Source organism: Geotrypetes seraphini, chromosome 7, assembly GCF_902459505.1.
Source record: "Geotrypetes seraphini chromosome 7, aGeoSer1.1, whole genome shotgun sequence".
NCBI lineage: Eukaryota > Metazoa > Chordata > Amphibia > Gymnophiona > Dermophiidae > Geotrypetes > Geotrypetes seraphini.
The window spans coordinates 94,180,890-94,207,904 of record NC_047090.1 but is presented as its reverse complement, the minus strand read 5'-3'; the positions used below and the strand labels follow the sequence as shown (position 1 = coordinate 94,207,904).

Here is a 27,015-nt window from a genome sequence, read left to right as displayed (position 1 = left end):
CTAGCCGCTACTGCCTCCTCTTGAGCAGGCGGTAGTTTTTTGGCTAGCGCGGGGGTTAGCATGTGATTAAAAGTCGCGCGTGCTGAAGCCGCTAACGCGGCTTCGTAAAAGGAGCCCAAAGTCTTTATTCAAAACTTTGGTCCCAACAAGGAACCTAGTTTCGGAGTATAGAGAACGCCTTCCTCAGGGGACACTTCACCGCCATCTCTGGGGTGGAGTCCATGGCGATGCGCAGCGGGCTCCAGACCACCGCACCCCCTTCGCCGGGACCCGACATGGCCTCTGAGTCCGAGCTGCTGCCGTACGAAACCAGCCTACATTTCTGGTGCTTACCTTTGACATGAATCACACTTACATAGGCACTTTACTGCACCTAATGCCACTTCTGGCATTACTAAACTGAAATATACAAGGTGAGTGAACAATTCACAAGGAGGGGTGTCAGATATGACCAGTCCAAGCAATAATGCTTTCAAAGGTCTTGCAATTCTTCATTCATCCCCTTCCTAAGCTTTTTAATTTAGTGAATTTTGTGTATATATTCTTGATTATATTCAAAATAATTTTTTCTTGGTTATTTTCTTGTTTATGTTCAAAAAATTTTTTATATATAGACTTATCTTCAATTCGATTCATATAGAAAGACTTATCTTATGAGAACTTGTCTTCATAGGCATAGGTAAAGCCTATCTTGTGTTACCAACGTTCAATTAGTACTCCCCTCTGCCGACGCGTTTCGCAGAGCTTTGTCAAGGCAGGGGTACTACAAAAGAACAAGACAATACAGCCCATTAGAGAAGACAATACAGCCCATTAGAAAAGGCAATCAGTCAAATACCAAAACATAAAACTGCTGGAAATACTGACCTGCATGATTGAAAATCTCCTAAATATCTTAAAGAGCGGCTTCTGAAAAATGGCCGCGGCGTCTGAATTCACTCACTTATAAAGGTTACCCCCTTGACGTCATGCCTAAAGGTTAGAAACTGAGGTCAACCTGCGCTAACCAATCAGACGTTTCGTTTAACCCCTCCGGGGCCATTGAGTTCAATCTGAACATCCATCTTAGTTCTTTTAAATTCAGGTTTTTTTTCAATGTTACCTCCCTCCCACCCTACAGTAATCATGTCCAGTACTCTCCATTTCAAATCTTTAAAGTATGGCCACAGATTTTCCAGTGCCTTACTAATGGAGAGGTTTCATTGTGAGTGTGCACCCGAGACTTATGTTCAGTTAGTCTTAGCTTGATCGACCTCAAGGTACGACCCACATACAGTTTGGGGCACGGGCATTGAATGCAATAGATTACCCGGTTAGAATTACAATTGGTCATGAATCTAGAACGGTAGGTCACCCCGGTGATAGGATGATTCCATATTTCCCCCGAGATTGTAAAGGGGCACCATTGACATTGGCCGCATGGGAGATGGCAACCCGTGATTTTAGGTGTCGGGTTTCTGATAATGTTATGGCACACATATTCACCAATGTTTTTTTGTCTTCTATAAGCACAGATGGTACGATCAGCTAGTGAAGGAACTGCTAATTTAGCAATATGCCAATGCTTATGGATCACCTGAGATATCCTAAAAGCTAGAGTAGAATGTTTTTGAATGAAGACGATGTTGTCATCTTTATCAGGAGTATTGTTTTTCTCCTGCAGCAACCATTCACGGTGTGCATATTTCGCCCTAATATATGCTCGTTTTACAACATCACGAGGGTACCCCCGTTGGTAAAAATTCCTCTTCATGGATTTAGCTTGAGTACGGAATTCCTCAAGGGAATAGCAAATCCTCCGTAATCTTAAAAATTGGCTTATAGGTAAACTCCGTCTCAAGCCTATCGGGTGAAAACTGTGGAAGCGGAGCAGGCTGTTCCGATCCGTCCTTTTCCGATAGAGAGTGGTCAATAGTTTACCACCTTCTTTAATGATTTTAATATCCAAGAAGGCCAATTCATGAGGGTCACTCTGGGCAGTAAATTGGATATTAACATCCAACATGTTCAATTCATTCACAAATTGTAGAAAATTATCTTTTGTGGATGACCAAATGCAAAAAATGTCGTCCAGGTACCGTTTCCAGATAATTACATGATCAAATAGAGGCAAGTTGTATATCCTTTCATCCTCTAATTTAGACATGAATAAGGTAGCCAATGAAGGGGCCAAGGATGCACCCATAGCGATGCCATGGCATTGTAGGTAAAACTTCTCATGAAACCAAAAATAACTCTTGGTCAACACTAATGTAGCCATTTCCATCAAAATCTCTGTCGATAGACATGGACGAATCGTTTGTCTACTGAAAATCTCCTCCAATAGGGTGAGAGCTTGGTCCACAGGAATCATCGTATACAAGGCGGTCACATCAAATGACACTAACAGCCATTGTTCCTGAACGTCCTGAACTTCAGAGAGTAGTTTCAACATATGAGTGGTATCTTTGATATAGGATTTAACTCTCTGAAGTTCAGGCTGAAGGAAAAGGTCCAAAAATTTGGAGAGAGGTTCCAAGGGAGAGTTCTTCATTGAGACAATTGGGCGTCCAGGGGGATTCACTAAGCTTTTGTGAATTTTGGGAAGAAAGTAAATCTTAGGTGTAATATACCATTTTGGATTCAGAAATGTAGCCTCACGTAACGTGATCATTTTTGCTTTATATGCCTTGGAAATTAAGGTAGAGATAGATAATTTCAATTCATCCACAGGGTCCATATTTAACTGAACATAAAACTGAGGATTATTCAATTGGCGGCCAGCTTCATTTAAATATTGTTCCCGAGACAGAATAACAACAGCTCCCCCCTTATCCGCTCTTGTGATCACATGAGTGTTATCATTCTGAAGTTGTTGGAGCGCTATCCATTCACTGTGAGAAAGATTGTATTCCATATGATTATGGATAGGCTGTTGTTCTATCTCCTCAATATCCTTGAGGATCAAATCTCTGAATGTCATCAAGTGGGGGTGGAGGGGAATGGCAGGACACCAGCCCGATTTCCTGGCGATCAAAGTACCATCATTCTTGGGGGGATGATCCTCAAAAAACATCTTTAAATGGAGTTTGCGTAACAAACTATAAACTGACAGGCGGGTTTCAAACGCATCATAGCGAGCACTGGGGACAAACCCCAGACCTAATTCCAGTATAGCTATCTGGTCAGTGGGTAATTGCTCAAAAGTGAGGTTTATTATGGAGGATTGGAGCGGTACTGCGATCGAGTTTGCGGTCCCGTCCCGTATCCCTGCTGCTGCTGTGGTTGTTGAAAACCTACTCTTCTTGCACCGCGGTTTTTTTGTCTGCCGCGTGCCCCTCGTGGGTAAAAACCCCCTTGACCTTGCGGGCCAACATTCATATTGGAGCGACTCCCACTATGACCACTGGATGAAGAACTGGAGTCCGAGGAATTATGGTCATCATCAAATGGTTGTTTAGTCGTTACAGCAGGCCCCTTAAACAGCCATAGGTAGACCTGATTAGTGTTATAATCCCGTTCATCCCGTCTGTATTTTTTTAACTTAGTTTGTTTCAGAGAGTCCATGTACGCCTCCATTTTAGATTTATGTGCAATTTCTAATTTGTTAAACTCACTGTCATTCCCACAAGCATTTTTAATCTGTGTTGTTAGGTCTTCTAGATTCTGCTTTAACTCCTGCTCTAACAGAGTAATATGTTCGATAATCAGTAGCATAAGGTCCATGCTACACTTATTCAGAATAGCGCACCACTTGTCTTTGAACTGTTGGTTCTGAGCAAACAATGTTGGGCCTTTCTGTATACGTAGCCCCCGTGGAATCATGCCCGTTGTTACATACTGCGCTAAAGTATTGGCATGCAATTCAGCTCTAATAAGTTTCATTTGTTGCACTTCGAGTTCAAACCAAGTGGGCGATCCTGTGGACTCAAGGCTACCTGCATATAGCAAAGGTCTATTGGTTAATTCTGTTTTCCTTTCTTCCGAAAAACTAAAGAGATCTTTATTAACTGTACTCTGGGCCATCCTTAAATTACGTTTCGTGAATCAACAAACAGTGAATAACTAAACTGAAATATACAAGGTGAGTGAACAATTCACAAGGAGGGGTGTCAGATATGACCAGTCCAAGCAATAATGCTTTCAAAGGTCTTGCAATTCTTCATTCATCCCCTTCCTAAGCTTTTTAATTTAGTGAATTTTGTGTATATATTCTTGATTATATTCAAAATAATTTTTTCTTGGTTATTTTCTTGTTTATGTTCAAAAAATTTTTTATATATAGACTTATCTTCAATTCGATTCATATAGAAAGACTTATCTTATGAGAACTTGTCTTCATAGGCATAGGTAAAGCCTATCTTGTGTTACCAACGTTCAATTAGTACTCCCCTCTGCCGACGCGTTTCGCAGAGCTTTGTCAAGGCAGGGGTACTACAAAAGAACAAGACAATACAGCCCATTAGAGAAGACAATACAGCCCATTAGAAAAGGCAATCAGTCAAATACCAAAACATAAAACTGCTGGAAATACTGACCTGCATGATTGAAAATCTCCTAAATATCTTAAAGAGCGGCTTCTGAAAAATGGCCGCGGCGTCTGAATTCACTCACTTATAAAGGTTACCCCCTTGACGTCATGCCTAAAGGTTAGAAACTGAGGTCAACCTGCGCTAACCAATCAGACGTTTCGTTTAACCCCTCCGGGGCCATTGAGTTCAATCTGAACATCCATCTTAGTTCTTTTAAATTCAGGTTTTTTTCAATGTTACCTCCCTCCCACCCTACAGTAATCATGTCCAGTACTCTCCATTTCAAATCTTTTAAAGTATGGCCACAGATTTTCCAGTGCCTTACTAATGGAGAGGTTTCATTGTGAGTGTGCACCCGAGACTTATGTTCAGTTAGTCTTAGCTTGATCGACCTCAAGGTACGACCCACATACAGTTTGGGGCACGGGCATTGAATGCAATAGATTACCCGGTTAGAATTACAATTGGTCATGAATCTAGAACGGTAGGTCACCCCGGTGATAGGATGATTCCATATTTCCCCCGAGATTGTAAAGGGGCACCATTGACATTGGCCGCATGGGAGATGGCAACCCGTGATTTTAGGTGTCGGGTTTCTGATAATGTTATGGCACACATATTCACCAATGTTTTTTTGTCTTCTATAAGCACAGATGGTACGATCAGCTAGTGAAGGAACTGCTAATTTAGCAATATGCCAATGCTTATGGATCACCTGAGATATCCTAAAAGCTAGAGTAGAATGTTTTTGAATGAAGACGATGTTGTCATCTTTATCAGGAGTATTGTTTTTCTCCTGCAGCAACCATTCACGGTGTGCATATTTCGCCCTAATATATGCTCGTTTTACAACATCACGAGGGTACCCCCGTTGGTAAAAATTCCTCTTCATGGATTTAGCTTGAGTACGGAATTCCTCAAGGGAATAGCAAATCCTCCGTAATCTTAAAAATTGGCTTATAGGTAAACTCCGTCTCAAGCCTATCGGGTGAAAACTGTGGAAGCGGAGCAGGCTGTTCCGATCCGTCCTTTTCCGATAGAGAGTGGTCAATAGTTTACCACCTTCTTTAATGATTTTAATATCCAAGAAGGCCAATTCATGAGGGTCACTCTGGGCAGTAAATTGGATATTAACATCCAACATGTTCAATTCATTCACAAATTGTAGAAAATTATCTTTTGTGGATGACCAAATGCAAAAAATGTCGTCCAGGTACCGTTTCCAGATAATTACATGATCAAATAGAGGCAAGTTGTATATCCTTTCATCCTCTAATTTAGACATGAATAAGGTAGCCAATGAAGGGGCCAAGGATGCACCCATAGCGATGCCATGGCATTGTAGGTAAAACTTCTCATGAAACCAAAAATAACTCTTGGTCAACACTAATGTAGCCATTTCCATCAAAATCTCTGTCGATAGACATGGACGAATCGTTTGTCTACTGAAAATCTCCTCCAATAGGGTGAGAGCTTGGTCCACAGGAATCATCGTATACAAGGCGGTCACATCAAATGACACTAACAGCCATTGTTCCTGAACGTCCTGAACTTCAGAGAGTAGTTTCAACATATGAGTGGTATCTTTGATATAGGATTTAACTCTCTGAAGTTCAGGCTGAAGGAAAAGGTCCAAAAATTTGGAGAGAGGTTCCAAGGGAGAGTTCTTCATTGAGACAATTGGGCGTCCAGGGGGATTCACTAAGCTTTTGTGAATTTTGGGAAGAAAGTAAATCTTAGGTGTAATATACCATTTTGGATTCAGAAATGTAGCCTCACGTAACGTGATCATTTTTGCTTTATATGCCTTGGAAATTAAGGTAGAGATAGATAATTTCAATTCATCCACAGGGTCCATATTTAACTGAACATAAAACTGAGGATTATTCAATTGGCGGCCAGCTTCATTTAAATATTGTTCCCGAGACAGAATAACAACAGCTCCCCCCTTATCCGCTCTTGTGATCACATGAGTGTTATCATTCTGAAGTTGTTGGAGCGCTATCCATTCACTGTGAGAAAGATTGTATTCCATATGATTATGGATAGGCTGTTGTTCTATCTCCTCAATATCCTTGAGGATCAAATCTCTGAATGTCATCAAGTGGGGGTGGAGGGGAATGGCAGGACACCAGCCCGATTTCCTGGCGATCAAAGTACCATCATTCTTGGGGGGATGATCCTCAAAAAACATCTTTAAATGGAGTTTGCGTAACAAACTATAAACTGACAGGCGGGTTTCAAACGCATCATAGCGAGCACTGGGGACAAACCCCAGACCTAATTCCAGTATAGCTATCTGGTCAGTGGGTAATTGCTCAAAAGTGAGGTTTATTATGGAGGATTGGAGCGGTACTGCGATCGAGTTTGCGGTCCCGTCCCGTATCCCTGCTGCTGCTGTGGTTGTTGAAAACCTACTCTTCTTGCACCGCGGTTTTTTTTGTCTGCCGCGTGCCCCTCGTGGGTAAAAACCCCCTTGACCTTGCGGGCCAACATTCATATTGGAGCGACTCCCACTATGACCACTGGATGAAGAACTGGAGTCCGAGGAATTATGGTCATCATCAAATGGTTGTTTAGTCGTTACAGCAGGCCCCTTAAACAGCCATAGGTAGACCTGATTAGTGTTATAATCCCGTTCATCCCGTCTGTATTTTTTTAACTTAGTTTGTTTCAGAGAGTCCATGTACGCCTCCATTTTAGATTTATGTGCAATTTCTAATTTGTTAAACTCACTGTCATTCCCACAAGCATTTTTAATCTGTGTTGTTAGGTCTTCTAGATTCTGCTTTAACTCCTGCTCTAACAGAGTAATATGTTCGATAATCAGTAGCATAAGGTCCATGCTACACTTATTCAGAATAGCGCACCACTTGTCTTTGAACTGTTGGTTCTGAGCAAACAATGTTGGGCCTTTCTGTATACGTAGCCCCCGTGGAATCATGCCCGTTGTTACATACTGCGCTAAAGTATTGGCATGCAATTCAGCTCTAATAAGTTTCATTTGTTGCACTTCGAGTTCAAACCAAGTGGGCGATCCTGTGGACTCAAGGCTACCTGCATATAGCAAAGGTCTATTGGTTAATTCTGTTTTCCTTTCTTCCGAAAAACTAAAGAGATCTTTATTAACTGTACTCTGGGCCATCCTTAAATTACGTTTCGTGAATCAACAAACAGTGAATAACTAAACTGAAATATACAAGGTGAGTGAACAATTCACAAGGAGGGGTGTCAGATATGACCAGTCCAAGCAATAATGCTTTCAAAGGTCTTGCAATTCTTCATTCATCCCCTTCCTAAGCTTTTTAATTTAGTGAATTTTGTGTATATATTCTTGATTATATTCAAAATAATTTTTTCTTGGTTATTTTCTTGTTTATGTTCAAAAAATTTTTTATATATAGACTTATCTTCAATTCGATTCATATAGAAAGACTTATCTTATGAGAACTTGTCTTCATAGGCATAGGTAAAGCCTATCTTGTGTTACCAACGTTCAATTAGTACTCCCCTCTGCCGACGCGTTTCGCAGAGCTTTGTCAAGGCAGGGGTACTACAAAAGAACAAGACAATACAGCCCATTAGAGAAGACAATACAGCCCATTAGAAAAGGCAATCAGTCAAATACCAAAACATAAAACTGCTGGAAATACTGACCTGCATGATTGAAAATCTCCTAAATATCTTAAAGAGCGGCTTCTGAAAAATGGCCGCGGCGTCTGAATTCACTCACTTATAAAGGTTACCCCCTTGACGTCATGCCTAAAGGTTAGAAACTGAGGTCAACCTGCGCTAACCAATCAGACGTTTCGTTTAACCCCTCCGGGGCCATTGAGTTCAATCTGAACATCCATCTTAGTTCTTTTAAATTCAGGTTTTTTTCAATGTTACCTCCCTCCCACCCTACAGTAATCATGTCCAGTACTCTCCATTTCAAATCTTTTAAAGTATGGCCACAGATTTTCCAGTGCCTTACTAATGGAGAGGTTTCATTGTGAGTGTGCACCCGAGACTTATGTTCAGTTAGTCTTAGCTTGATCGACCTCAAGGTACGACCCACATACAGTTTGGGGCACGGGCATTGAATGCAATAGATTACCCGGTTAGAATTACAATTGGTCATGAATCTAGAACGGTAGGTCACCCCGGTGATAGGATGATTCCATATTTCCCCCGAGATTGTAAAGGGGCACCATTGACATTGGCCGCATGGGAGATGGCAACCCGTGATTTTAGGTGTCGGGTTTCTGATAATGTTATGGCACACATATTCACCAATGTTTTTTTGTCTTCTATAAGCACAGATGGTACGATCAGCTAGTGAAGGAACTGCTAATTTAGCAATATGCCAATGCTTATGGATCACCTGAGATATCCTAAAAGCTAGAGTAGAATGTTTTTGAATGAAGACGATGTTGTCATCTTTATCAGGAGTATTGTTTTTCTCCTGCAGCAACCATTCACGGTGTGCATATTTCGCCCTAATATATGCTCGTTTTACAACATCACGAGGGTACCCCCGTTGGTAAAAATTCCTCTTCATGGAAAGAACCTGTACTTCTTAATGTAAGCGGTAAAGCATTCCAGAATTTGGTTAATTTAAAAGCAAAGGAATAACTAAATCTCTTAAAGGTTCTGTTTTTACCAGTGAGAGAGGGAAATGCAAGTTTTAATTTTTGAAAACTTCTGGCAAGATGAGATCTATGAACATTCCAGTCTAAAGGAATCAAAGTGGCAAATGGTCCTTCCAAGGAATATTCCTAACCACACCTTCTCCAAAGGACATCAGGCGATGTGATACTTTTCAGCTATGCACTCCGTGAAAGATTTGCTTAATACAAGATTATCTCTACCTTAGGAAGCAAATGAAGGTGTTTTTTTGGGTTTTAATAAAAAATAATTTATATTTCGCATATCCTACAATTCTATGCGGATTACAAATTACTCAAGCATTTTTCCCTATTTGTCCCGGTGAGCTCCCCCTCTATCTCATGTACCTGGGGCAATGGGGGATTAAGTGACTTGCCCAGGGTCACAAGGAGCAGTATAGGATTTGAACCCACAACCACAGAGTGCTGAGGCTGTAGCTCTAACCACTGCACCACACACTAAGCTGCTTATAGAAGACAAAAAAACATTGGTGAATATGTGTGCCATAACATTATCAGAAACCCGACACCTAAAATCACGGGTTGCCATCTCCCATGCGGCCAATGTCAATGGTGCCCCTTTACAATCTCGGGGGAAATATGGAATCATCCTATCACCGGGGTGACCTACCGTTCTAGATTCATGACCAATTGTAATTCTAACCGGGTAATCTATTGCATTCAATGCCCGTGCCCCAAACTGTATGTGGGTCGTACCTTGAGGTCGATCAAGCTAAGACTAACTGAACATAAGTCTCGGGTGCACACTCACAATGAAACCTCTCCATTAGTAAGGCACTGGAAAATCTGTGGCCATACTTTAAAAGATTTGAAATGGAGAGTACTGGACATGATTACTGTAGGGTGGGAGGGAGGTAACATTGAAAAAAACCTGAATTTAAAAGAACTAAGATGGATGTTCAGATTGAACTCAATGGCCCCGGAGGGGTTAAACGAAACGTCTGATTGGTTAGCGCAGGTTGACCTCAGTTTCTAACCTTTAGGCATGACGTCAAGGGGGTAACCTTTATAAGTGAGTGAATTCAGACGCCGCGGCCATTTTTCAGAAGCCGCTCTTTAAGATATTTAGGAGATTTTCAATCATGCAGGTCAGTATTTCCAGCAGTTTTATGTTTTGGTATTTGACTGATTGCCTTTTCTAATGGGCTGTATTGTCTTCTCTAATGGGCTGTATTGTCTTGTTCTTTTGTAGTACCCCTGCCTTGACAAAGCTCTGCGAAACGCGTCGGCAGAGGGGAGTACTAATTGAACGTTGGTAACACAAGATAGGCTTTACCTATGCCTATGAAGACAAGTTCTCATAAGATAAGTCTTTCTATATGAATCGAATTGAAGATAAGTCTATATATAAAAAATTTTTTGAACATAAACAAGAAAATAACCAAGAAAAAATTATTTTGAATATAATCAAGAATATATACACAAAATTCACTAAATTAAAAAGCTTAGGAAGGGGATGAATGAAGAATTGCAAGACCTTTGAAAGCATTATTGCTTGGACTGGTCATATCTGACACCCCTCCTTGTGAATTGTTCACTCACCTTGTATATTTCAGTTTAGTTATTCACTGTTTGTTGATTCACGAAACGTAATTTAAGGACTTCTGGCATTAGGCACACTTTCTAACATCATTCACACCATTATTCTATAAATCAGTGAGCACAAAAGGGCTAGATTCTGTAAATGGCTCTCCAAAATTGGCACCAAAAACAGTGCTAAATGCTAATAGTATTGGACTAGATTCTATATTTATTTTATTTTCTATCCCACCTCCCCAAAAAGATCAGAACAGGTTACAGGCTAACATACATAATAACAATGTGCCATAATTACGGTACAAGTTTTTATCCTAACTTGACACATACTAGGGATCTAATACCAATATATATAATATACAGTTTACAGGTTGAAATTTGCAATAGTTACAATGCAGGGTATTTTCAATACAAGTTTTATCCTAACTCGACACGTACTAGGGGTCTAATACCAATATTCATAATATACAGTTTACAGTGCAAGATTTTTCAATACAAGTTTTTATCCTAACACAGCACATACTGAGGATGATAAATTTGGTCTTCATGGAAACACTTAAAGCCCTGTTTTGCAAGGAAGCACTTAGAGAAGGCACCGAGGGCTGGATTCTATAAAAGGCGCTGTCGTCGACCTAAAAAAATGGCCACTGATTGCGTGTCAATCATGCAATGGCACCGTTTATAGAATTGTGGTTTCATGAAAGGTAAGCACTGGAAATGTAGGCCAGGGTTTTAAAGGGCTATATTTCCGGCACCTACCCTTCACGTGAATCGTGGCTATGGAGGTGCTCCGTGATGCGTAACACATCGTAAAGCACCTCTGCAAATATATATATATATATATATATATATATATAGCAACTAAAAAAATTGGTGCTGATCATTATTCCATAAATGGCATTTAGAGTTAGGAAACCAAAAAGGGAGCCCAAGGAGGCTTCAACGATGAGACCATCAAGGCACAACAAAGGAGTTGTAAGGATGAGATGTCAATAATTCAGCCACAGGTGTAAAGTTCAAAGTTCACAGTGGCTGAATTATTGACATCTCATCCTCACGACTCCTTTGTTGTGCATTTAGAGTTAGGTACAGTTTATAAAAGAGCACGTGCGTAACTTTTCATTAAATCCAATTAGAGCCAATAATTGCTCCCTGTTGTAGTCTCGTGAGATCACGGGAACTCACAGCACAGCTCTGCACGGGGCAGGAGTGTAGGAAGATTGCTCCTGCCCCGCGTCACTGCTAGACCACCAGGTAAGGTCCATGCTCCGATCGCCCCCCACGTCACCTCCGATCACTCCCCTGCCACCTCTGATCGCCCCCCTCCCCCCCAGCTGCATCTGATCACCTCCCTCCAAGTCCCGGGGCCATTATTTCTCAGGGGAGGGGCCTGGGGAAAAAACGCGGGTAATCGAAACCACGAACATCGAAACCGCGAATAGGGAGGGGAAAGTGAAGAGAGAATTCAAGGGTTTGCTTGCCAATTTTGACACCCAAATTTGAACACCAGGACTTACATTTGCTGAAACCGGGTGTAATTTCCAATGCCCAGTTTGTGCATAACATCTTTGGTATGCTACAACACTGTGTGCCCCTGACCCGACCATGCACCTCCTATAGCCACAACCCCTTTGGAGTCAAATGCTATGCTCCAGATTTCAAGTTTCCAAGTTTATTAAAATTTTACTATGCTGCACCATAGGTAATCCTTCTGGGCGGCTTAAAATTCTGTAATACAATCAGTAAACAAATTCAATACATGAGTCTAAGATTAAAGGTTGAACTACAATTTTTATAGTGAAAGAGGGGGAAGGTAAATACAATTTGGTAGTCTTGTGCTCTGCAGGACTCCTTCAGTGCAGCTGAATCTACTATGCAATACTTTTTTATTGACAAAATTTATTATTTTGTTTTCTAAGCATCTGCAAATAAAAAATGTCACCAATCCAAGATGCATGCCAAATTATATAGGCAAATAATTGGCACTAATCGGCACCATTTTGGAATTGGGTATTTATTTTGCTATGTTCAATGGGGGCATCAAAAGCTAGATTTACATGTGTGCGATTGTATTAGTATGGATTAATCCTGCTAATGCACGCTATTTTATGCAACGAGACCTAATTACTGGTAACGTACGTTAACAGCATTAACACATGGTAACACGGTAATAACTAGTTGTTAGTGCCTTGGCAAGGTCAGAAAGTATCAGCAAATGCAACTTAACCAGAGGAACAGAAGATCCGTATTGTAGAGTTGTACATTTTGTATTGAGCAATATTGGCTTTTTTGGTTTTAGCTGCAAGCGTGAGAATATGTTTTAAAGAGATTAGTTGTGAAAATGCAGCATAAGTAGTGAACTGAGATATTAAGCTAATGGGATTGGCTTAGGAAGTCAAAAATGAAGACAGCCTGCTGCAAAGCAAATAATTAGATGTACAGTATTTGGGGCATTTTGCCTGCTCTCTAAGGTGGCTGCAAATTGGAATGTGCTAGAGAACACATTTTGAGCATTATCTTATGCTACATGACTAATGAGGATGAAACCCGAAATTCTGCACTGGCCATTAAATGTGTTCTTAAATTATCTAGAAACACAGCTTTAAGAGAACATAGTAACAGCATGTGGCACTGCATATTCTTATAATTTTAACTTGTTTTGCTCAAGCAGCTAATTTAAGCAACAGAACGTAGCATTCTGTGGTGAGTAATCATGATCTTGCATTCCAGGGTAGCTATGTATGATCCATGAATACTAAATGCAGATTGTACTGTTATTACAGGGATGGGATTGGAGTAACCCAGGAGCCCCAAAGTGCTGTATAAAAATGAAAAAAGTCTGAGAAAAAAAAAAATAAATATATGAAATACTCGTAATAACATCGAGCTGGTGGTTGACAATGGAAATACTGTAAGATGACGATTATCCAAACTCCAATTATCCGGATGTCCAATTATCTGAATTGCTTCCATTCTTTATTGTTTACATTTTTGTATCATAATCACAAATAGTTTGGCCGCAAAGCTAGCACTTAGGGCCCAGGAGGTGCCTCCCGTTCAGACGCAACAGTGCCAGTAAGCAAGTATGTTTCAAAAGAAGAGTCTAAAAAAATGCCAGAACAAAGTTCTATCACAGGAAAACCACCGTGAACCCAAGCAGCCTATAAAAACACCTTCCCAGACTAGAGCAGCCTCACCGACCTCATACCCCAACACAGGTACCAAATTTTACAACCCCAAACCTGAGCTATTTTTATTCCCAAACAGCATAACTAGCTTTCAACCACCCCAACCATTACCTCCCTGCTCCCTTCACACCACATACGGTAAATGCCCCAAGCTCACTAAAACTCCTCACAACAGCCTTCACCAATCAACCCCCTTTACCATTCTACTAACCAATCATCTTTTCCCTTACAATTCCACTCCCCTTCCTATTCCTTTCATATAAACTGCATACTACCAACCTATCATCCCCCAACCACACTCACTCACTATTTAAATCTCATATCTACATCTTCCAAAAGGAATGTCCAATCATCCGGATTTTCCATTATCTGGACTGCTCTCTGCCGAGGTTAGTCCGGATAATTGGCGTCTTAGAATCTGTTGCAGCCCATCATTTTGAACAGTGACTACACACCAGAATTGAGTAGAATAGTAAATATGAGATGGAAGGAAAAAGTAGAAAATTCAATCTTCCAGGTTTTCTAAGTACACAAAAGTAATCCAGCTTCTAAAGTAGGGGTATCCAACCTCTGCCTCACAGGTCAGGTTTTCCGGATTTCTGCAATGCATATGCATGAGATCTGTTTGCATATAATGAAAGCAGTGCATACAAATAGATCTCATGCATATTCATTGGGGAAATCCTGAAAACCGGGCTGGATTGCGGCCGAGGACCAACTTTGACACCTGTGCCCTAGAAGATCAAGGTTGAACACCCATGTTCTACAGCAGGGATCTCAAAGTCCCTCCTTGAGGGCCGCAATCCAGTCGGGTTTTCAGGATTTCCCCAATGAATATGCATTGAAAGCAGTGCATGCACATAGATCTCATGCATATTCATTGCGGAAATCCTGAAAACCCGACTGGATTGCGACCCTCAAGGAGGGACTTTGAGACCCCTGCTCTACAGTATGGGTTCTTAACCCATTCCTTAGGACACACTCAGTTAGGTTTTCAGGAGATCCACAATGCATATGCATGAGAAAAATTTGCATGCAGTACCTCCATTATATGCGGATTTATCTCATGTATATACTTATTGTGGGTATCCTGAAACCCTGACTGGCTAGGTGTGTCCCGACTCGTAGAGAATAAAACAAGGACAAATTTGTCCCCATTCTCACAGGTTCTCAATATCCCCATCCTGACCCTACGAGTTTGTCCCTGTCCCATTTCTGCAGCTCTGCCTTAAATGCACAAGCCTCGAACACTTATAATTTTAAAGTATTCGAGGCTTGCGCAGATGTGGGTGAACCCTTACTGCGCCTCGATGAATTCCTCCCCCCCTAATGTAAGATTTCAAAATCAAATAGTTGTCTTTCAACTTCATTAAAGTACTCAGTAATGTTCTGTAGCACAATTGTTTCACTTTTATCAGCTCTTTTTATGAGTAAAGACTTAGGAGTCCTTTTACAAAAGTGCACCAACTGATTTAGCTAATGCTAAAGATTAGCATGTGCTAAATGCTAAGGCACCCATAGGAATATAAATTATTTTGTAATTGTCTCAGTGCTACCTTTTGTTCTCTAGTAAAGTTGGGTTTATACCTATTATTTCTTAATTCACACTGTTTTATTTCACACAGTATGAAGGATTTGAATGTAGCAAATTCATCCAGCTATATTTGTATAAAGCATTGAAGCCATTTTGAGAACTTGACAGAGGACCAGCAGACATACCCCTCATGCAGCTGGGGTTATAATATGAATCAAAGGCCTCTATTAGGCTATTTGGGTAGTCTTCTATGGAATTAAACGCTATTGATGCTAAGTATTCTAAATTACCATTTAGAAAGTATTTGTGGACTATATATTGGTTTTGATATGGAATGAAGATGTTACAGTGAAGTTACACAATTGGAAGTTGGATTAACAGATGCGTTTTTAAAGGCATTTTATTAAAGGACCAATGAAAGAAAATGTAACCTAAGAAATACATTTTTCTGGGTACTAGTCCGAGGTCCATTTTCGCTCCTCTTAATGAATATTAAATAATAGGTTGTGTTTAGTTAGCTCAATAGAAGCATTTTCCTCTAAAATAAATGCACTAATGAAATTTTATTATACTAATGTCATTTCATTTCTGAACTGCTGGTAAGCAGGAAGGGATGAACACTCTTTATTTGGCAGCAAGACCCATAACAGTAGTGCTACAAGCCGTCTATTTTGATTCCAGCCTGCTGACAGGACACAAGTGACTTGGGATGCTCCTGCCCCCCACCTCTAGAACTGAGGTAGTGTCGAAGTGTGTGTGGAAGGAGCATTTTTGAAAGGATTGGGGGGGGGGTTATCAGAAGAAGAGTGAAAGAGTTGTCCAATAGTTAGTATAGTAGCCTGAGAGCCAGGAGAACCAGGTTCAATTCCCACTGCCGATCTCTGTGGTTCTGGAAAAGTCACTCAATCCTCCACTGTCCCAGGTACAAAATAAGTACTGGTATACATATACAGAAATATGTTAACCACTTTGATTGTAATTGCAGAAAGATGTTACATCAAATCCTATCCCCCTTTCCTCTAAAGCAGTGCTACTCAGTTCTGGTCTTTGAGGTCCACATGCAGCCCAGATTTTCAGGACATCCACAATGAATATGCATGAGAGTGATTTGAATACCAAGGAGACAGTGCATGCAAATCTTTCCCGTGCATATTCATTGTGGATAAGCTGACAATTGGCCTGCCTATGGACCATGATGACCAGAATTGAATAGCCCTACCCATATGCAGTAAAATACTGTTTGGTTTTGGGGGGCCCAGGAGCTCCACCCTAGCCCCAGCGGAATCCTGCAGCATGGCCCATCACCAGCTCCCGACGCCGCCCCTACCTCTTCCCAGCGTTGTACTTTAAATCTTCGGGGCAGCCACCATGCAGCGTTAATGAGCAGGCCTGCCCCAGAAGTAGAATGAAGGGTTCCAGGCCAGGCCTGCTCTCTGACGCTGCGCGACGATGCCCCGAAGAATAAAAGTACAACATCGGGAAATGGGTGGGAGGGCAGGCACCAACCAACCAGCAACTGCCAATTTTGGGGGGAGGCCATGGCCCCTGTGGCCTCCCCCTTTCCAACACCTATGGCCCTGCCCTAGAGGATACTTGCAAGGATGTTAGAGGGTGGGGGCTTTATTAGAATTTTGGCTGTGGTAAGTGCATCTGCACTATAGTGATGACATCTTGTAACACTACCACCTGCAAGCTGCAAGTCACTGTCTACGTTCATGAACCTCCATTTCATTCTCCAACTCCTTTCCTGACCTCTGCTACAGTAAGCCAATAGCATGCAGTGTTGCAGCCATACTCCCAAAGATTAATGCAAATTGTAGCATCTAATGTCATGTCTGTTGACTCCATTTGAATATAAATGAACTGCTTTACTTATGCATTCTGCTCTGGTCATTAATAATTTTTATTGAAAAAATCTGCATACTGTTGTATGTATCAAATTTGTTGTACAATATCTTTTTGTATTTCTGTTTTTCTCCAAACTGAGTATGGTCTCAATCATTTCAATAAAAGGTAGTATTAATACAGAAATAATTTCAACATAATTTCAATATTTCTTAAAGATGCTAATAAAAATATCTTTGTACAGGGATTTATTTACATATGTTACAAATACAATTTATATTTTTACATAAGGTGCATGTGTAAACTAAACCTTAGGTTTTCTTCTTTATTTTAAAAAAATAAGGCAGTTTGTCATTGTAGGTCTTTGCTTCTCCTGTGAACTGCTGCTACCTTTAACCTCTGGTTAAAATGTCAATAAAAAATTTTTTTTTAAATGAAATGAAAAAAATCTGCATTATCTCTGTGCCAATGTTTAGTTAGATCAGTCAGGTTTCAGGATTAATACAATGAGTATATGCATGAGATAAAATTTGCATGTACTACCTCTATTCTATGCAACTCTGTCTCGTGAACCTGGCTGACTAGGTATGTCTCAAGGACTGGGTTGAGAATCCCAGAGTTAGACCAATGCACAAGTGTGTCAAGGTTAGCTGGAAAGCGTGTTTAACTCTGGATTTGACTTTACACCCTTTAGTATATTAGCTGCTACACAGTCATATTTTAAATGCTCTGTCTATATCTCTGTAGCTTTTATGGAAAGGGACAGTATCAACATGGAAAATAAATGAGACAGCTGATGACAAGAAGTCAGGATTTGTGTCCGTAACTTAAGTTCTGAAAGAAAAAAATGACAGACACAGCAAATTAAAGCTAAAAAATTCATTATAAATGGATTGTCTATTTATATTCATCTCTTAGACCAACTGAGCGGACGCTCTTTGTTGTCAACAGCTGCATGCTTGAAAAAAACGGGTAACTCTGACTCACACAAGTCATTTTGTGTCCAAAATATTACCAGCAAAAAAAGCTCACTGTGAGAAGAGACTTGGCAAATCAGGTCCTATGTTAGATGGCTGTCTCTGGAGGAAATACAATTTGCTTCTGTTGTAAATGCAGGTGTAGGAGGAAGAGATGTACAGTAATAGCAGATTCCTCTTACTGGTCTTCTGAATGCATTGTGTGGGATCATGTGTTTGTTTCATAGTTCTGAGTTCTATCTGGGATTATTAGCATAGCAAAGACTGATTTTTCTGCAGAACCTGAGGATACCATGGATGGACAATTACATAGCAGCTTAATTTAGCAGAGTTTGTGTGAATGGGTGGGGGGGACAGGTAATGAGCTTGCTTTTATACAAACAGAAGAAAAAACTCCCACCAGAAATGTTTAGAACTACCAAACACACTAGCTGCTAGAGTAGTGCTGCTTTCATAGCAAAGCAAAAGAAAATGCCTCAGTTATATAGGTGGGGGGGTAACCCTCACCACCATCCATCCATCATTGGCAGAAAAAACTTTCGTTGCTATAAGAAGGCACCCTCTGCAAAATATATTTATGTTTAGTTAGGCGCTATTATATTTTGCAGAGGGTACCTTCTTATAGCAACAAAAGATTTTTCTAACTATGATGGATGGATGGTGGTGAGGGTTCCCCCCACCTACGTAACTGAGGCTTTTGTTTTCGTTTTGCTATGAAAGCAGCACTGCTCTAGCAGCTAGTGTGTTTGGTACTAAACATTGTGTGTGGTTCTAACTAGTGTGTGTGGTTCTAAACATTTCTGGTGGGAGTTTTTTCTTCTGTTTGTATGGTATGATTACCCCCCCCCCCCCCAGCCTCTTTGTTCAATACTTTCTTTTATACACACATACTCCTGTTTCCCTTAATGTTTCATTGCTTGATCCCAGCCCAGCACTATCCCTCTTCCTGTCTCCCAGTACTCTCCTCCTTCCCTACGTACACTCCCAGCATCCCCATAACTTCAGCCCCTTTCCCAGCACACTCTTCCCACACCTGTACAGGCAGCCTGATGATTGATGTTATATCATTTCAAAGGAGCTCAAGGCTTTCCTCGACCACATGACCAAACTGCATTTGATGTGTTAGTGACAATGTCATACTTAATTGCTAAGATTTTGGTTTTACAGGTATTTATTTTGTCTGCATTTTATATATTTTGGTTTTGGTGATATAGTCATACTTTATTTTGATTATAATCTCATAGGGGTCCTTTTACTAAAGTTTTGCATGTGCTAAATGCTAAGAAGCCCATAGCTAGAAAATTGGCTGCTTAGCACTTAGGCCATGATTCTATAAATGATGCCTAGGCTAGGCCCTGCTAGGGGCCTAGATCAGTGGTATCTAGCTGAATTCCACATGGAGCTCAAAATGATTTAATTGGTTTAATTGGCATGGAAATTGAAAATGCCATTAGAAACTAATTAAAACAAAAATATAAAACAATTAATTTAAAATCCACATGGCACTCAGCGAGGCGCCTATATCATGGACACCTACCTTGCCTACCTGAAAAGTAGGTTAGCTCAGGGATGGAGGATGGGCATGGAATGACTTAGGGATTGGTAGGTGTCTGTAAATTAGGTCAGGAAAACCCTGGCCTAATATAGCAGTGTCTAACATTATTTATTTAATCTTCTATACTATTCTCCCAGGGGAGCTAAGAACAGTTTACATTAATTTATTCAGGTACTTAAGCATTTGTCCCTTTCTATCCTGGCAGGTTCACAATCTATCTAATGTACCTGGGTCAATGGGGGTATTAAGTGACTTGCCTAGAGTCACAAGGACAGAGAGGATAAGGCCATAGCGGAGAGACTGAATTAATTATTTGCTACAGTCTTTACGGAAGAAGATATAACAGATCTACCTGAATTGGAAATGGTTTTTAAGGGTGATGATATGGAGGAACTGAAAGAAATCCTAGAGAATCTGGAAGATGTACTAAGCCAAATCAACAAGCTAAAAAATGATAAATCACCTGGACCAAATGGTATACATCCCAGGGTATTAAAGGAACTCAAATATAAAATTGCTGACCTGCTATTAGTGATCTGTAACCTGCCGCTAAAATCATCTGTAGTACCGGAAGATTGGCAGGTAGCCAATGTTGCGCCTATTTTTAAAAAGGGTTCCAGGCAGGGCAGGATTAATTCGTCGAGGGCCCCTAGGCACACAAGTACACTGGGCCCCCCTGCCCCGCCCCACTCCACCATGAGCCCAGGTGGAAACAGGAAGCTGCATCAGAGGGAAGCTTTAGGCAAGCAGCATCGCTTGCATAATTATAGTTCCCTTTGCCTTTCTTACCCACATTGCTTGTTTGTCTTACTTTCCATTGATAGGGGGGGGGCATGTTGCCGATCGATGCTGGAGGGGCCCATCGCCATTTGGAAAAACAATGTTGATGCTTTCCTTCATCGGGCCCCCTGACCATTTCGGGCCCTAGGCACGTGCCTACTTGGCCTATTGGTTAATACTGCCCTGGTTCCAGGGGAGATCTGAGAAATTGCAGATTGGTAAGCCTCATTTCAGTGCCGAGCAAAATGGTAGAAACAATTATAAAAAATAAAATTGTGGAACATGTTGTAGATAGATTTATTGAGGCAGAGTCATCATGGATTCAGCCGAGGGAAATCTTGCCTCGCCAATTTGCTTTACTTCTTTGAAGGTGTGAATAAAAATGTGGATAAAGGTCAGCAAGTTGATATAGTGTATCTAGATTTTCAGAAAGCTTTTGACAAAGTTCCTCTTGAGAGGCTCCTGAGAAAATTAAAGTCATGGGATAGGTGGCGAAGTTCAGTTGTGGATTAGGAATTGGTTATTGGATAGAAAACAGAGGGTAGGGTTAAATGGTCATTTTTCTCCATGTAGGAAAGTAAACAATGTTGTGCCACAGGGATCTGTACTGGGACAGGTATTATTTAACTTATTTATAAAATGATCTAGAAATTGGAACTATGAGCAAGGTGATTAAATTTGCAGATGACACTAAACTGTTCAAAGTTGTTAAAATGCATGCGGATTGTGAAGAATTGCAGGCAGACCTTAGGAAATTGGAAGACTGGACATCCAAGTGACAGATGAAATAATCCAAATCACAGTTACCAGATGCTAGGGTCCACCTTGGAGGTTAGCACCCAACATAAGGATCTGGGTGCCATTGTAGACAATATGATGAAACCTTCCACCCAATAAAGCAAACAAGATGCTAGAAATTATTTTAAAAGGGATGGTTAACAATACTGAGAATCTTTTAATGCCTCTGTATTACTCCATGGTGCAACCTCACCTGGAGTATTGCATTCAATTCTGATCTCCTTATCTCAAGAAAGATATAGCAGCACTAGAAAAGGTTCAAAGAAGAGCGACCAAGATGATAAAAGGGATGAAACTCCTCTCGTATGAGGAAAGACTAAAAAGATTAGGGCTCTTCAGCTTGGAAAATAGATGGCTGAGGAGAGATTTGATTGAACTCTACAAAATCCTGAGTAGAGTTGAACGGGTACAAATGGATCAATTTTTCACTCTGTCAAAAATTACAAAGACTAGGGGACACTCGATGAAGTTACAGGGGAATACTTTTAAAACCAATAAGAAGAAATATTTTTTCACTCAGAAAATAGTTAAGCTCTGGAACGCATTGCCAGAGGTTGTGATAAGAGCGGATAGTGTCGCTGGTTTTAAGAAGGATTTGGATAATTTCCTGGAGGAGAAGTCCTTAGTCTGTTATTGAGAAAGACATGGGGCAAGCCACTGTTTGCCCTGGATCGGTAGCATGGAATGTTGCTACTCTTTGGATATTGGCCAGGTACTAGGGACCTGGATTGGCTACTGTGAGAACGGGCTACTGGGCTTGATGGACATTTGGTCTGACCCAGTAAGGCTATTCTTATGTTCTTATGAACCCACAAGCTCATGGGTGCTGAGGCTGTAGCTTTAACCACTGCATCATACTCTCCCCTACTCATATCTAAGTCGAGTTAGGTGCTGCTAGGCACAATTCTATAAAGGATGCCAAGCAGTTGACTGACAACCACACCAAATGGTGCCTAGACACAGTGGCGTAGCGAGAGTGAGAGATGCCCCTCCCTTACCCTCTTCTCCACCCCCTGCTCCTTCCACGCCCCCTGCCATGTGCTCGTACCCTGTACCTCTTTTAATTTCCCTGGTGCAAGCAGCATCACCAACTTGCTGCCTGCGTCAGTGCTGGCTCTCCCTCTGACATCACTTCCTTGGCGCGAGACCCAGAAGTGATGTAAGAGGGAAACCCAATGCTGATGCGAGCAGCAGGTTAGAGTTGATGCTCACACTGGTGAAGAGATAAAGGGGGGAAGTGAAGGTGCGTACACACTGGGGGAGGAGTGGGATGGAGCGAGTGGTGGAGGAGCTGAGAGGAGGAGGGGTGCTGGTGCCCCCCACCAAAATGACTCCCATGGTGGACCGCCCTCCGGCCCCCATCTTACTGTGCCACTGCCTAGACATTAGATTCCGTTAGGTGCCATTTGTAGAATCACGGCCTTAGTGCATACTACAGTAATTTAGGGCTCCTTTTGCTAAATGGCAGTAGATATTTCTATGCCAAGTCAGAGTGTTAAATGTTCCAACGCTCACAGGACTTCTATGAGCATTGGAACATTTACCTCGCCGGCCCGCGGTAGAAACCTGTTTAGTAAACCCCATTGTTAATTAGCAAGTGCTAAGCTTTGAATGCAACTCATTTATTCATTTTTTTCTTGTTTTCATTTCATATTGATAATGTACATACGCATTGATTTTTAAATATTATAGCCTATAACATTTAAAAATAAATATTATACATTTATAAGATGTATGTAATATTCTGAATAGTGGCTCCAACTGATCTAAAAGATAGACTTATTCTTTGTTGTTCTGTTTTAAATCTTTTTCAGCAAAATAAAGCTTTATGTTCAGACTTACAACGTGAAGAAACCTATCAAAAATATAATTGGTTTTATAAAGGGAGTCCATGAACCAGGTAACAGTATTATAGTACTTCATCTTAATTAAGCTTTCTTCAGCCAGTTCATGTTCTCCATCTCAATCCATTCATTCATCTTTAATAAGCAATTGTAACTCATTTAACACAGCAATGTTAGATCATTTCAAACAATTTGTAATTTATTGCCTCTGTTCTCTTAAGTTTGTCCTCATTTCTTTTAGTGATTTCAACTTTTTGTAATAAAATGTATAGATTTTATTATTTTGTTACTGGCAACATAGAGGAGAGACTGAATGAATTCTTTGCTTCTGTCTTTACAAAGAAGATATAAGAAATCTATCTGAACTGGAAATGGTTTTCATTAATTTGGAAAATCAACCATTTTCCAGCTATAGTAAAAATGGGAAAGAACTGTGTAAGCGTGCATAAAGGACACTTTGTCCCACAGTTATGTAAAAGGAGCCCTAATCTAATAGACCAGTATTAATTACACATTTACAGGGCATTTTTTTTTTTTTACTAAGTTCTTCAGTGACTATATTTCAAATTGTGAAAAAAATAAACTTTTTCCGTTTTTTAAAAAAGTTTCAAAAATGTGAGGAAACATTCGAACATGATAACTCAAAAATATGACATCACAGTACTTAAAAAAAGAACTTTATAGTCATTCTCACCTGATTCAAGACTTAAAGATGCTTCCAAGGTGAATATTACCGCTATTTCTATATCCAGTTTATCTGGAAATTCCTGATTTGAGGAGGGACATTTTTATATCCCAAAATCTAGTCCAGAATGTATCAAGATAACTGTCATACCTTCTTATTGGATTATCTTCCTATTTTAGGCCTTTTTTTTGTCTCTGTTCATCTGTATACATCTGTATGTTAATGCATGAATGAACAGATGTGTAGGGCTTCAGATGTGTAGGGCAGTTAGTGGGAGACCCAGTGGTGTACCAAGGGGGAAGGCGGGGGGGGGTGCACAGCCGGCCAGGTCCGGGTCCTCCTGCCCTTCCTTTCCCACGGTCCGCGCCTGCAATCTTACCTCCCCGCTGCTGCTGCTAATCGCCGACAAGAAGTCTTCTTTCCGACGTCAGTTCTGACGTCGGAGAGGACATTCCAGGCCAGCCAGGCAGTGATTGGCTGTCCCAGAACGTCCTCTCCAACATCAGAATTGACATCGGAAAGAAGACTTCTTGTCGGCGATTAGCAGCAGAAGCGGGGAGGTAAGATTGCAGGCGCGGACCGGGTGAAAGGAAGGAGAGAGGCACTTTTTTCTTTCTGCGGCAGGGAGGGAAGGATGTAGGCAGGCAAGCTGGCTAGCTTTAGCGTGGCAGAGAGGGAGGGAGATAGGTAGGTAGGCAGGCAGGCTGGCTTTGGGGGTGGACAAAATCTGGAAGGCAGTGGGGGGGACACAAAAAGGGGGCACTGGGGGCATTATGGACACAGGACGGAGGCACTGAGGGCACTATGGACACAGGACAGAGGCATTGGGGGCACTATGGACACAGGAAGGAGGCACTGGGGGCACCATGGACACAGGACGGAGGCACTGGGGACACTAAGGACATGGGAAGAGGCACTGGGGGCACTATGGACACAGGGAGGAGGCACTGGGGGCACCATGGACACAGGAAGGAGGCACTGGGAGCACCATGGACACAGGACGGAGACACTGGGGGCACTATGGACACAGGAAGGAGGCACTGGGGGCACCATGGACACAGGACGGAGGCACTGGGGGCATTAAGGACACGGGAAGGAGGCACTGGGGGACACTATGGACACAGGATGGAGGCACTGGGGCACTAAGGACACAGGACGGGGGCACTGGGGGCACTATGGACATGGGAAGGAGGCAATGGGGGCACTATGGACACAGGACGGAGGTACTGGGGGCACTATGGACACAGGACGGAGGCACTGGGGGCACTAAGGACACAAGACGGAGGCACTGGGGGCACTAAGGACATGGGAAGGAAGGAGGGAGGAAATAGAAAGGGCCAATTGTTGGGCCTGAGTGCAAAAAGAAAGAAATGAAAGAAAGGATACACAGTCAATTAATAGATGTCCCCTTTTGATGAAAAAAATAAATGGTCACGTTATCTCTGACTTACATTCTCTGCAGTAGAGTCGTCAGCCGTGCTGAGGTGCAGGAAGGTCCCGCGATGACTCGTCTGTCGGCTCTGCTCCGGAAGAAGTAAGTTATGTCAGAGGGGGTGGACCCGGCAGACGCAGTCATTGCGGGACTTTGCCACAACTCCCTGTGTCTGCCAGGTCCACCCCTTCTGACGTAACTTACTTCTTCCGGAGCAGGGCCAGTAGATGAGTCATTGCGGAACCTTCCAGCATGCGGCTGCTGAGTCCGCTCCAGAGCAAGTACGTCGGAGTGGGGTGGATTGGCAGCCGGCATCTACAGTAATTGTGGGACCTTGCTGCATGAAGGAAGAGAAAGGAATGGAATGGAAGAGTGATGGAGGGAAAGAAAGGGGCAGGGTGGTATGGAAGGGTGGTGCTAATGGAATTGATGTACAGAGAAAGGGGAAAGACATAAGGGGGAAGGATATTGGAGGGAAAGAAAGGGGCAGATGCTGATTGAAGAGGGGTGGATGGCGAGAGAAAGGGCAGACATTGGATGGTAGTGGGGAGCCTATGCTGGATGGAAGTGCAGATGGGAAAGATAAGGGAGCAAATGCAGGAAGGAAATGGGAGGAGAGAAAGAGGGAAGCAGACGCTGGATGGAAGTGGACAGAGAGAGAAGAAGGTACTAGATGGAAGGGTTGGAGAAAGAGGGTACATGATGGAAGGAGGGGATAAATAAAAGGAGGGCACATGATGGGGAGAAAAGGATTGAGTTAGGGAAACACTGGAGGGGTGAGGGAAAGAGGTGGCAAGCTTTAGGTAGACAGTAAAAAAGGACATTGATGAGAGGGTAGTAAGAGCGAAATCTAGACAGATGCAGAAAATAAATTGAAAAGGAAATTGATTGCAGAGGAGAGGTATGGGAGAGGGAAGGAGAGGAGAGAGATGCCAGACCAATGGGGGTGAAAGGAGAGATGGAAGGGGGAGGCATACAGTTTCTGGAAGGGGCATAGAAGGAGAGAAGATGCCATATAGGGGAAGAGAGATGGCAGACAGTGGATGGAAGGAAGAGAGTTACAAGAAGATGAGGAAAGCAGAAACCACAGAAGACAAAGGTAGAAAAAAAATTTCTATTTATTTATTGTTTTAGGAGACATGTGTCACTGTTTCTGTGGTGCACTGTATGCAGAGTCCAGCTTCTTACTGGTTCAATTTAACCTTTGTCTATGTATTTCTATTTTATCCCCCCTTTTACAAAACTCTGGAGTTTTTTTTTAGCACCAGGTGTGGTGGTAGCAGCTCTGATGCTCAGAATTCTATGAGCGTCAGAGCTGTTACCACCGTGGCTAAAATCCACACTACAGTTTTGTAAAAGAGGGAGAGGTTAGTTTGTGATTACATATTCCATACTAGGTGAAGGTGTTTGCTGTGTTCTGTGTGTTCGAAAGACATGGTTTTTTTTGTTAGAATTGACTGCAGGATTGATCTGTACTAGTCTGGCTTGTTTAGTTTTACAATGGGTGTATTGATGTTGTACTGCTCACTGCAGTATGTACGATGCTGCCTTTTCCTAGGTACTCATGTGTGACGTGTGGCTTGTTACTAAAAGTCATGTTTTTCGTACAGCTGGGGGGGATGTCAAAAAATGATTGGCCCCAGGTGTCACATATGCTAGG

The 27,015-nt window shown here is 41.8% G+C and overlaps 1 protein-coding gene across 2 annotated transcripts in view; it reads left to right on the top strand.

Annotated features, from left to right (window-relative positions):
• LOC117363922 (putative N-acetylated-alpha-linked acidic dipeptidase) overlaps window positions 1-27,015 on the top strand; it is a 294,479-nt gene that overhangs the window by 119,074 nt on the left and 148,390 nt on the right. For both annotated transcript variants that reach the window (XM_033952501.1, XM_033952500.1), the window contains exon 8: window positions 23,209-23,294. In XM_033952501.1, coding sequence (XP_033808392.1) covers window positions 23,209-23,294 — 86 coding nt within the window. The remainder of the gene's footprint in view (window positions 1-23,208; window positions 23,295-27,015) is intronic.